Source organism: Microtus oregoni, unplaced genomic scaffold (genome assembly GCF_018167655.1).
Source record: "Microtus oregoni isolate MIOR12 unplaced genomic scaffold, Mior012 000021F_ref0000039, whole genome shotgun sequence".
Taxonomy (NCBI): domain Eukaryota; kingdom Metazoa; phylum Chordata; class Mammalia; order Rodentia; family Cricetidae; genus Microtus; species Microtus oregoni.
In genome coordinates this window covers 1789548-1801982 of record NW_024543080.1, presented here as the reverse complement: position 1 = coordinate 1801982, position 12435 = coordinate 1789548, and the positions used below count along the sequence as shown (strand labels likewise).

General features: G+C 40.9%; 1 protein-coding gene across 1 annotated transcript in view; it reads right to left on the bottom strand.

Annotated features, from left to right (window-relative positions):
• The window catches only part of Prkg2 (protein kinase cGMP-dependent 2), a 102939-nt gene that overhangs the window by 33444 nt on the left and 57060 nt on the right, over nt 1–12435 (bottom strand). The window contains exons 10-14 of the mRNA XM_041671459.1: nt 11878–11976; nt 10613–10766; nt 8666–8802; nt 6181–6270; nt 3925–4066 (exon numbers count right to left, since the gene is read on the bottom strand). Of these exons, the coding sequence (XP_041527393.1) occupies nt 3925–4066; nt 6181–6270; nt 8666–8802; nt 10613–10766; nt 11878–11976 (622 nt within the window). The remainder of the gene's footprint in view (nt 1–3924; nt 4067–6180; nt 6271–8665; nt 8803–10612; nt 10767–11877; nt 11977–12435) is intronic.

Sequence of the window (12435 nt, the reverse complement as noted above, 5' to 3'; positions counted from 1 at the left end):
TCTCCTGGTTTATGTCATGCCTATGGGCTTTCTTGGCAGTATATTCCAATAATCAGTATTTTATGACATTCATGAAGTCCAATGAACCCTTTTCTCCTTTAATATTAATACTAATTGCTTTCTAAAGAATCTGTACCCATCCAAAGCCATAAGAGAACAACACTTCTTTCTTGTTGCATACAGCATGAGGTGGGAATCAGGAGTTTTCTTTCTTCCACACGTGGATAGTCTCCAGGTGTTCCCTCGGGGTCTTTATAAAGGACAACCTATTCTCTCACTCATTTGAATGTCTATCTGTGACCTTATGTCTATGAGGCCATATGTCTGTCCTTAAACAAATGTCACATCACTGTCCACTGTAGCTTTGTACTAAGGCTTGATACCAGAAAGTGTAATGTTTTGTTTGTTGCTCTTCTTTTACAAAGTAGTTATTAGCAGGGGTGGTGGTGGTGCACGCCTTTAATCCCATCACTTGGGAAGCAGAGGCAGGTGGATATCTAAGAGTTTCAGGCTAGCCTGGTTACAAGAGCTAATTCCAGGACAGGCTCTAAAGCTACAGAGAAACTCTAAAAACAAAACAAAACAAAAACAAACAAAAAACCAAAAAACAAAGTAATTATTAATTCTTACCAGTCTACATTTGCATGTAACTTCCATTTCTAAAACTTGTCTTCTCAGATTTTGATTGTACTGACATTATTAATTTGGAAAATATAGATAACATCAGACAATTTTGCTTTATACACTCCTACTGTCTACAAATTATGAACACAGTATATAGTACCATTTAATTATTTGTATTAATATTCTACAATTTTCACTGAAGAGCTATTACACGTCTTTATACAATTTATTTATTATTTATTCACAATGATACTGTTCAAGTATAATATTTAACAATTTTGATGCCATAAGTACTATTTCATTTATGAGTTTTTATCATTACCATGTAAAAAAAAGAGAATTTTATTTATTAATTTTGTGCCAACAATGCCTAACTCTACTGTTCTAAGTACTTCTTTGATGGTTCTTAAGACTTCTCTAAATAATTTTAAATAAATAAAATAATAATAAATAATAAAATAATAAATAAAAATTCATGCTGTATTTGAATAAAAAGAGGTGACATATTTGATTTTCTGATATGGGGCCTTTTGTTGCCCTTTCTCGGTTTATTTCACTTACTGAAATCAATTACAATGTTCCTGTCCTAAGATCAGATCCTCTCTTCTTGTTCTCCATCTAATGGAAGAATGCCCAGTGTCACTCACTGGGTATGATATTAACTACAGGTTTAATCCTAACTCCTCATATACTGAGGCATGTTCCCAACAAACACCTAGGCAGCAGTTTTTAAATGTGGATCTCACGTAGCAGGATACCCTCTATCAAGGCTTGGATGTTTATTTTCAATGTCTTTCAATGCATTCACACTTTATACCTAAATTAGCTGCATCAGGATGGTCCAATGCGAGCTACTCCACCATTAGTTAAAAACTTCCACTGTACATTTACGTAATTATTATAGTCTTATTTTCTCAGCAGGCACTTCATTTGTTTGGTCTTTCTGCAAACTTCTTAGATCTCTTTTTGCAAGTTCACTTAAGCATCTATTTCTGTTCTTTGTTCTTCTGGCAAACAGTGACCATAGCAGTGAGTATGGTTTTTTCTCATACATTTATTATTGATATATTTCTAGCATGAGTTTGTCTTTCCTGGAACTTCAACTCCAGAAGTTCTTTGTGTCCTGAGCTGACAGCATATTATTTTAAAAAGAATACACAGTGATGCTTAGGAACATGGGCATAGTTCCAGCATGGATCCGTTTTCATTTAAATCTTTGCATAGACTTTTCCATTAAGAGCAGCTTGTGGCCAGGAATTCTTAGAGCTGCCTTTTTCCATCCCTCTACCATGAGCTAATGATGAGAGAAGCATATCTGCTTGCATGTACTGTCTTCATAAGTCTGGTGTTTGTTTAAACTGTGTGGTGCCTGCTGCACTATAGAGCTCTCTAGCTCACTTTCCCACAGTGCCCAGAGTGAGGTCGCCCATTCCTCAATGACACAGCTACTAAATCAGTCATTTAGACTTGCTGTTGCACACAAGTCAACAGCTTTGGTCTTGGTGCTGAAGACACAACCTGGGGCTCTGACCACACAAGGCAACTGTTGTACATCTTAAGCCCTTCAGTGTTTGATCACCATCTACCACTAAGCTATCTTCTTCCCCGACCCACAGAAACTCCTGTGTTGTCTAATGTATGTATCCATACATCACTAACACTCTTTCTCATGTCTCATATGGTATTTTTGAATATTATGTCGCAATAGCAATTCAGGATATCTAGTTTTAAATGTAATAGGTAATTGAAAACTCAACATTGAGTTTTTGAATAACTAAAATCACTGTTTATTTTGTTGGCTTTGAAGATAAATAAATGAGAAAGCTAGACAATGGCATCAAACAGGGCAGTCACTGCCATCTAGTCCTATAAACAGTCAACACACTACCTGAGGTTTGGGAGAAAACAACTACGGAAGGTTGAGAGATACGTTTAATAAACCGTCTGCAGCCCTCGTGAGTTTTCCTTTCTTCTAGAATATCCCAGAGGGTTTTCCCGAAGATCTGTGGGAGGCGCAGTCAGTGCAGGAACTGTGAGGGAGAGCAGTGATTGAAGCCTCGTGTTCGTACCTCCCCAGTTCTGAAAGCTGTCTTTCATGGATAAATAAAGCTTGAATGGATCAAAATGTTTCTTGGAAGTGAGCCAGGCTGCACATGAAAGGGCTCTTATTTTACTTCAGAGGAAAAGATCTCTTAAAATTTGAACATAACAAACTTAGTCACTTGGACTAAATTTCACAATTATACTAACTAAACCTATCTTGTAGACTACTGAATAGATTCACTGTGAAAGTTTGAGCATAGCATCTGCCTATGACATCTGAGCAGTAAATAGTGGTATTTTCCTACATCAAAGGGTGACAATGTATTTATGAGTGTTAAGTTCAGCTATAGCCTGATGCCTTCAAGGAGCTACGGAAATGAACCTCGGGAAGCTGTCTCCTGAGCTCCAAAGTACCTTAATTTTCTCTCAGTTTGACCATCAAGTTCTATTAATTTCTCACTGAAAGAAGTTTATGTAGTATTCTCTTATGCTCTCATTGATATGCCATGGATTCCTATTGGGAATTAATGGACCTCAGACACAGACAGCAAGGAAAGCTGATCCTCACTGAGCCTGTAGTCTCAGAGATTCGGAACCCTCACTGCCTATTAGAACAACTAGAAAGATGTCTAAACAGCCACACGTTTCCTTCTTCCCCTATTTGGAATGCGGATACCTTGGGACAGAAACCATACTAACTTCTTTGTTCTTCACAAGGCAGTTCTTATATGCAGCACCAAAAGAAACACAGTTAAAATGATTAAACAATACTAACGAATTCTAAAGGCATTTTACAGTGTGACTCTTCAGTAAGAGTTGTAGATATGGTCAGAAACACTGGGTCAGAAAAGAATATATACATAGTTACTGGAGACAGGGCCCAGAGGTTAAGAGCACTGGCTGCTACTGCACAAGGCGTGCGTCAGTTCCTGGCACCTACATGGAGGCTCACACCTGTAACTGCAGTACCGGGTGTTCAATGCCCTCTTCTGGCTCTGCAGGCACAAGGTGTGAACACAGTCCACATACACACATGCAAGCAATCCATTCATACTCCATTCATACACATAAAAATAAACACTTAAATAGGCTACATGCATGATAGGGCTCACAGTATTAAGCATGAAGTATTCAAGGGTTGTATCCCCTATAGTGAAAACAGCAGCTGCCCCCAAACTGAAAAGAGATTGCAACGATAGCACAATTTTGTGGTAGAAATATTCCACATGACACTATGAGTAAGAAAACTTGCCTTACCAACTTAAGGTAGCCGTCGGCATCCAGGATTAAGTTTTCTGGCTTCAGATCTCTGTAGATAATGCCTAGTCCATGTAGGTAATCAAAGGCTTCTGTCACACAGGCGACACAGAATTTGGAGGTGGGTTCATCAAAGCTGCCCCTGCAATGACATTGCTTTCTTCTTAATGCTCTTTGGTACTCTTCTGGGCATATCTAGATTGCATTATAAAAATTACATGGTGCATGTGTGTGTGCAACGCAGAGTTGTGTGTTGGTGTGTGTGGTGTGTGTGTGTGTCATGGTGCACATGTGGAAATCAGGTGCCAATGCTTGACTTACCCCTTATTTGATTAAGGCCTTGGTTTTGTTGATTGCTACTACGTATATCACGCTAGCCAGTCACCAAGCTTCCAGGAATTATGTACTATGTAACAGAAGTCACTGAAGTCACAAATGCCTTTCAGCATGCTCAACTTTACATGGTTATGGGGACTCAAATGTGGGCCTGATTTATGTGTAGTAGCAGTTTAACTCCTGAGTCATCTCCCTAGGCTATGTCAATGGACTTTTTATATCATTAACATTCAAATTTAATTTACATGAAAGTGGCTATAAACAGATCATAAAGAAATTGATGGGAACACTTAATAAAACTATAATAATTACACTAAAAAAATCCCTACATTTATGCACTTCTTTCTGGTAATCACATATGAACCCTGAAAACAGGGAGGAAGACTTATAACACCTGTGGCATATTGTGGAGATAGGCAGCTATTTTGATGAAAAGATTGACCAAGACTTACATAATTTATCATTTGACTAAAAATGGTTCAAGTGGCCACTTTCATTCTTGTCTACACAGCATAAACGAGTAACCCCAAGAGAAAGCCAGTCATAACTTCCCTGCTGGGCTCTCATTAATCTTTTATTAGAGTTATTCCATATAAGGATGGTTTCTAATTTTATACGTTGATTAATTTTTTTTTAATGTGGTAGTGATTCCTCATGTTTTATAACCCGAGGTGTGACTTTGGAAAGAAAACTCAGTTTGATTCCTGAAAACTGTTTTCTCCACTCTCCATATCCTCAGGTAAGTTATTCAAGTTCCCACAGGCTGGAGCGCCATGCCTCAATGACGGGTTTGTAACCAGGGTTGTCCTAAAGTGCCTACCAGGTGGCAGGAATACTGTGTTCTAAGGATACAGATTTCTCAGCAGATTTACCCGCTGAAGCAAAGATGCACTCTGCTAACGCTTCTGAGGGAATCCCGAAGGTCTCCTTCATTTTCCTGCTTCTTCCGACTGGAATCCAACAACATGCTCTTAACACAACATTCATTTACTTCATGTCTAGCTCAGTAGGTCTCAGCCACAAGTGCACTGAGAAGCACTTAAACAAATGATCTGCTGGACCCCACCCCAGTAAAATGAACACAACACAGGTGTATTAGCACACAACAACGCAGCCAGGCTTGAGAGCCACTGTGTCAGAGAAGAATGTGCAAAGGTCGGCCTGTCAGTAACTCCTGTGCTCTAACACACCACACCCTCCCGTTCCTCATCAGGTATCCTCTTCTCCTTCTTGCTGCTCCTGGCCCACAGCTTTCCAGCTTTGTCTGCCCTGTCCAGTCTTTGTCATTTTAGAGTGCCTCTGCTTTACCATTTCCTTACAGATACACAGCTTCTCTGGAATTATTCAGCTTTTGTATTGGTGGAATATTTTAATATCAGCCATTTTCTTCAGATAAACTCTAAACTTGTTTTTCTAAGGTTTATACTTGTATAGCCGTTTACATAGAACATTCTATACTGTCTAGGGAACTTGCAAGCTTTCACCATTGTTCCTTCTACACAGAAGCTGTTTAGTAGCCACCTGTGATTATGACGATATCAACACCATTCCTTTAATAAAAGCCAGCCTTTGTGGACATCTGACCCTCCTTTGTTTGGAGGAGGACACAGTCGCTCCCCATCACACCCTTTTTTTAGTATTCTAAATCTGAGTTTACACACAGGGTCTACCTCCTACCATCCATGTGACCTCAGACAGCTCACACATGCCTGAAACCTTTAGTCCATATACTTGGAAGTTAGTATGTTTTGGAAGTTCCCCATGATGGTTCTGCGGCGTTAGCTAACAGAACGCACCGATTCCTACTGTGATATACCTAGTGACAATGTCTTCCTATAACTGCGCCCTAGACTACGTCCTCCTAGGCCAGCCCAGATGTGAGCTGATAAGAGCTACTGTTCACACATCTCTTTTCATTACCTGTCCCTTAGAATACTCCACAGCTCTCCACCCAAGCAGGCCTCCAGAAGCATGTACACATATTTATTGTCCTTGAAAGTACGATATAATCTGTGGAGACAAAAACATAAGATCAGAATTGGAGGTCCTAACTGCTTTCAGTTGCTTAAGTTACTCCAGAAACATCTGGAAAAATGATTGCCATTTCCACATCAATATCCAACAGCCACACGCAGGGTAGGGGCGACATGCCCTCTTAGATCATTCGTTCCTCTTGCCCTGAATCTCTGGCTTTATCCTGTACGTAGAACAGACTGACCATCCTCACCCCCATTTCATTGCCAAAGTGTTATCATTCTTGAAAGTACCAAGGCCACCTTCATCATAAAGCAACTCCTTATCCCACCATCAAATAGGGCCTCCCTTCTTCCCCAAAGCCACAGACCTGAGAATGTATCACTTTAATGTGTCCATTGCACAACAGGTCATTATATTCATGTTGTATGTCCCCTAACTGTTTAGCCAGTATTGGAAACAGACTCAGGGACAGAGACTTCTAAATAGTTAGGCTGGTGGGAAGTGACGTGGCAAGGACACCTAGAGGTGGGGAGCGGCTTGGGAGAGGGGGTTTCCTGTAGGATCTAGTGTCAGCAAAGGCCCGCCTCTAAGGAGATCTGCTGCCCTTGGGTGACCCTGGAAAGTAGATGCTGAGTCAAATGATCTCATAATTGAGAACAATGCCTGAGAAGGACAGAGCTACTGTACTTCACAGGCCTCCGTACTCAAACCTGTGGTAAGAGAGCCTCAGACCTGCAGGAGTGTGCCCGGGCACTGCACCACATTCAACGCTTAGGTGAACACATTTTCTGGGGCTTAGAGTTCAAAAAGAACCCATTTTGGGGGGGTGGAAAGATGGATCAGCAACTACAGCATCCACTGCTCTCATGAGAGACCTGGGTTCAGCTTCCACAGGACAGCTCACAGCTATCTAGACTGTCAGCTCCAGGGTTTCTGTCACTCTCTTTTTGGCATTCATGGCTACCCCATCTGCACATGGTACACATCCATACATGCAGGCAAACACTCATACACACAAAATAAATATGCGTAAGGAAGAGTAAGGGAGAGGTAGAGGAGAAAGGGGAAGGAATGGGAGGAGGGGGAAGAGGGAGAGGAAAAAAACGTTGCAGTCCCCTTCCTCACTAGTGCCAACACCAGATGGAAGCACCCAGGAGAGCTAGCAGATAATGCGCAGACACAGAAACCCCAGGAGGTGGTCTCTCTGGAAGCTGGGCATGGTGGCATGGTGGCACACATTTGTATCCTAGCTCTCAGGAGCAGCAAGATTTCTGGGAGTTCAGGGTTATCCTGGACCACGTAGTTAGTACCAGCACAGCCAGAAAATGAAAGGTTTGAGTATGCAGACTCCAGAGCTGTAACCCAGGCTGGTTGCCACATGGGACACTTATTTCCTCCGTCAGTTATAGAACTGCAGCTTCTCATTTTACATATAGATGAATAAAATTACATACTGATTATATATTATTTATACATTGCTGTTGGTAAACATTTACTGGAAAACACACAGGGACATTTCTGATTCACTTCCTCATGAGAGACCAGTGATGCAAACATGATCATCTCACCGCCACCCCTGGTTAATTCTCACAGTCCCTTCTGTGTAAATCTCAGCATAGTAAATGTCTTCCCTGATATTATTCTAAATACCATCACTACTGTCCTGCATGTTAGCCCTTTGGTAAGAACTGGTATTGAAAAAACATACACAGTCCTTAAACTGCCCATCACAGCTCATTAGTGAATATGAATTTTTAAAAAAAATCTGGAAAAAAATATAATTATAATTGAATGAAGACTGTCAGCCTATATGCCTAGAATCAGTCTAATATTTTTAACAATGAACACTGAGCCTGGAACTAGGGATGAGTAGGCAGACTCTCACAAGGCATTTGGTCTTTCCTATCAGCTGTACATCATCAGAAGTCACCAGAAGTACACTCGGGGATCACTAAACAGTAAAGGAAAATCAAAATTGGCTTATGTCAGCAGCTTATCAATACACAAATGAAGAGGTCTAGATAGTATCTCCTCCAATAACAATTACAGGGGGGAATAAAGGAGTAACTATTAGAAGATGGTCACTTTGTAGCTTTGTGCTTTGGTAACTGTGAGAACCCAAATGCTCCTCCCTGAGGAGGTTTAACATCCACCCACGTGAGCAGCAGCTTGTGGGGTCTTGCTTCCTCTTCCCATATTCTGCATTACCTTTGGATAAAATAATTAGCTCCAACTATCCTATAATAGCCCCCCCACACACACACACAGAGAGAGAGAGAGAGAGAGAGAGAGAGAGAGAGAGAGAGAGAATGACCACATTAGCAAGGTTTCCCTAGAATAAAAGCAATTGGAAACTCCTGCTCAAGATCTCCTAGGAAAACTCAGAGACATGATTTAATGCTTCCTGGCAAGCCAACTGCTCACTCACTTCACTACGAACGGAGAGCACAGCTCCTCCAGGATCCTCTTCTCCGAGAAGACATGTTCTTGCTGCTTAGTGTCAACAATGTGCTTCTTCTTTATACACTTCATAGCAAAAGCAACATTCTCATTCTTAACTTTAACCTACGTGAAAATGAAAGACTCTTGTAATTAACACATCACAGCAATTTGCAATACGGAATGTAACATGTTATCAACGAGAGTTAAATTGTTATACATTTAAAGAGTATATAAGCTTTTAACTACTTATCTCTCTAGGATTGATTTCTATATAACTTTATACACTTCTGATCATTTTCAAAATACTTTATATAACTTGGTTCTAAAATTTTTGTACTGAAATAAGAAAAAAAATGTGGTTGAATTTCATTGAGAGATTTTTTTTAAACAGTTTTGATTATATAACATGAACAGCTTTCATAAGAATTGCCATGGCTTCTTATTTCTTGATATTCACCTCTAACTTTCACAGAAACTCATATCAAATTCTATATCTGTGGGAAGCCTACTAATCGCATGAGGTAATTTAAATTAAATTGATTAAAAGTAGGAATTAAGTTCCTTGATTGGAGTAGGCACATTTCCAAAGCTCAAAGGGCACATGAGGTGATAAAAGTATGGAAATGCATGTCCATCATGGTAGATATTGGTCTGGGACACTAAGATAGGGCCTCCTCTGTGCGTGAAACTCTTAAAAGAAACTCTTTCTTAAAAGAAAATCAAGATTGAAACAACTAGAATTTTTTTCTGATAGGCATAAAAATCCATACGCAGGCAATACTGGTTAGTAAATGAAAACTACTCCAGCCCATATTTTGATCATATTTACCATTGGTAGTGTCTATAGAATTTAAATAAGTGGAGAAATAACTGCTTCAGGAATTATTATCTCGGAAAGCAGATCTTGGCATAGTTAATTCAATCCTTGAGCTGTGTTTTTGGTAGGAGACACCAGTGCAGAAGAGTAACTGCCCAGAGCCCAAGTCACTACAAATGTTTCAGCCCGTTACAAAAGTGTTTGCCCTTTAACCAACAGAGACGAGCTCTAAAATGGGTTTGAACTGTGCCACTGGGGCCTGGGGTATCATTTCACAGATGTTTGTGCCCAGCCTTCCTGCAGACAAAAGCAGCGACATAGCTCCCAGAGGTCGCTGTACAGTGAATTGTTAAAAATTGGCTGGGCAGAGAAGGGCTTGGTAATTGCCACAGGCTTGGAGCCATCTGCACCCAATGAGAACACAGATTCCTATCCCACAGTTTCCTCAGAACACTTGATCTGAAGCAGGACTTCTGCTATTCCTTGGGAGCTGATTATGAAGCACAGACAGGTGGTGGCATGGACGCTAACTGAAATCAGCTCTGGCTCCCAGCTGTCTGGTCGAGCACCGCAGAAGGCTGCTCTTCAAACACCCTTTTGCATTCATCTTCCTTCCCTTTTCTCTAATGGGAAGTTTTACACAACCCCTAAATAGGGTAATGAGAGCCGAATACAGACATAGAGGTAGGGTTGCTTAAGGAATATGACTATAATATTGAGGATCCCATCTATGGTACTTTTGGGGCCACATTCTCTTTTCCTTTAGTGTAGAGAGAACATGTGTTATGACTGCACACATCTAAGTACATGTAACCCATTGCTAGGGAATACATTTCTCTTTTACATCTCATAATCTTTCAGAATGCTTACTCGGTACACTCTTCAATAATTACTATCCAAGACATTCATCACAGGATGTGACGTAAGAAGACTGACAGCCATCTAACTACTATCTGCAAGCAAGGACAGACTGAGACATTTACTTCCTTCAGTTCAGAACACTGTCAGACAGCAATGATAACTCATAGAGTCCTCCAACACAAGCTAGATATAAAACAAAACAAAACGAAAACGTCAGAATGCTTCGCTCAGATGCTTGAAACGTAAACCCCTTACAAGCTCCACTCTTCCGAACCCACCAACGCCCAGTGTGGCGATAACCTCGAGGTTCTGGAATGGGGACGTTGAGGAGAATCTGGCCACCTTCTCTTTCAGCTGAATCATCTCCAGAGAAAGGGCTTTGGATAACTTCCAGTTAGACATAGAGCGCCTGAAGAGAGAAATGAGACGTCACACAAACACCCTGAGCCACCCTGCTACCCTGCCATTCACAAACTCTACTCTCCCAGGGCTCATTTCTACCTGGAACACTGCCTATCAGTGCAACAAAGACTATCTCAACCCTGATAGAGACACGTTTAGTCCTATCCAGGGGGAAAAGCAATCTAAGACACATCACACGTAAGGACTAGACAAAAGTCAAACACTGTCAAGGAGAGGTAAAATGGGGAACTCTTGTAGCCTTTGAAACACATCTCAAAAAAAGCTGGTAATAAATAACCCAGGCAGGCAGGCAGTTGAAGAGAACAAAGCCAGGAACCTCCTTTGTCATTCACAGAAGACCACGCTAAGAATTTCTGCTTTTTGTCAACAAAGCTTTTCACGCCTTATGCAGAATAACTGCTTTATGAACCATGAACGAACACTTCACATTTAAGCATTGCTGTTCACAAAATACATGTTTTGTTTTTGAATTAAAACTTATGGTTCTGACTTATAAGAGGCCAAGGGCACAAAAACATTGCAAATGTATTTCTTGAAGAAAAGTAAAGCACTGATTGAACACTTTCGCTCAAAATTTAGTCTTTCCAGAAAATTCGAGTGCGCCTCTCTGGAATCCTGTCTTATGAACATGAGCTGCAGCTTTCACGTGTGATGTCCTAAGGTCTGGGGCTAGCAGAGTGGAGAGCATCCAGCTTGAGTGTATGTGGCCCTGGGTTCTATTCTCGGCACAAAATATTACAGTAAAATTTAAAAGCTTTATCAAGCAATTACAATTTAACAAAAGTTCCCTATAAATGAAAGTAATCAATCCCTATTACTAGGTTTGGAGTGATGCACTCACAAACACATCCTTGGAAATTTTCAAAAACTTCAAACTGTGAGCCTGCTCTGCACCCATAATCATGTTCTTTTGAACTAAGGCAGCATTCTGAAGTGTTCCCTTTATCTGGAAATTTCTTTCTCAAATTCCTACCCAGCCTCAAAGATTTCAGTTAGAGGCTTCAAACCTCTCCATTCTGGAGCTGAAATGGCGTCCCTAGAATGTTCTAATGAGGGCACATGCTGCTGCTGCTGCCAGAGGAAGCTGGCTCACTTACTTGGCATGTCTTTTTTCATCATCGCGGTTCAGGTTGGCCACATACCCCTCAAGGTATTTCTGGAGCTCCTCAAATGTCCCAACAGTTTGGTTGAATGTCCTAAGTAAAATAAAATGAAATGTTCTGTTGTGGCGGTATTAACACTCTGTTCCCGTTTCCCTGTGTTTCTACATTGACACAGGGGAATACCCGTGTGTGTACTGGCCATTGCCTTGAGTGTCATTACTCAGAGGCTCTCTGTCCACCTTCTCTTAGGACAGGGTCTCACACTGGCTTGGAGCCTGCCAATTAGAGTAGATTGCTGGCCAGCAAGCTCCAGATACATGACTCTCTCTACATCCCTCCTTTTTTTTTTATTGCCGTCCAGCTATTTCACACATTTCTTCACAGTTTCAAAATAGGAAAGGTAACTCAACCATATTCTTCTTGCACAACAATCAAGAGTTTGTTTAAAATTATGAGCTAGGGAAGAAGAAATAAGGATCTCCAGATTTTCTGTCACTCTGTTTTAGTGTGAGTATGGTGCCCTTTGGTCAAGCCACCATCTGCTGAGCGTGT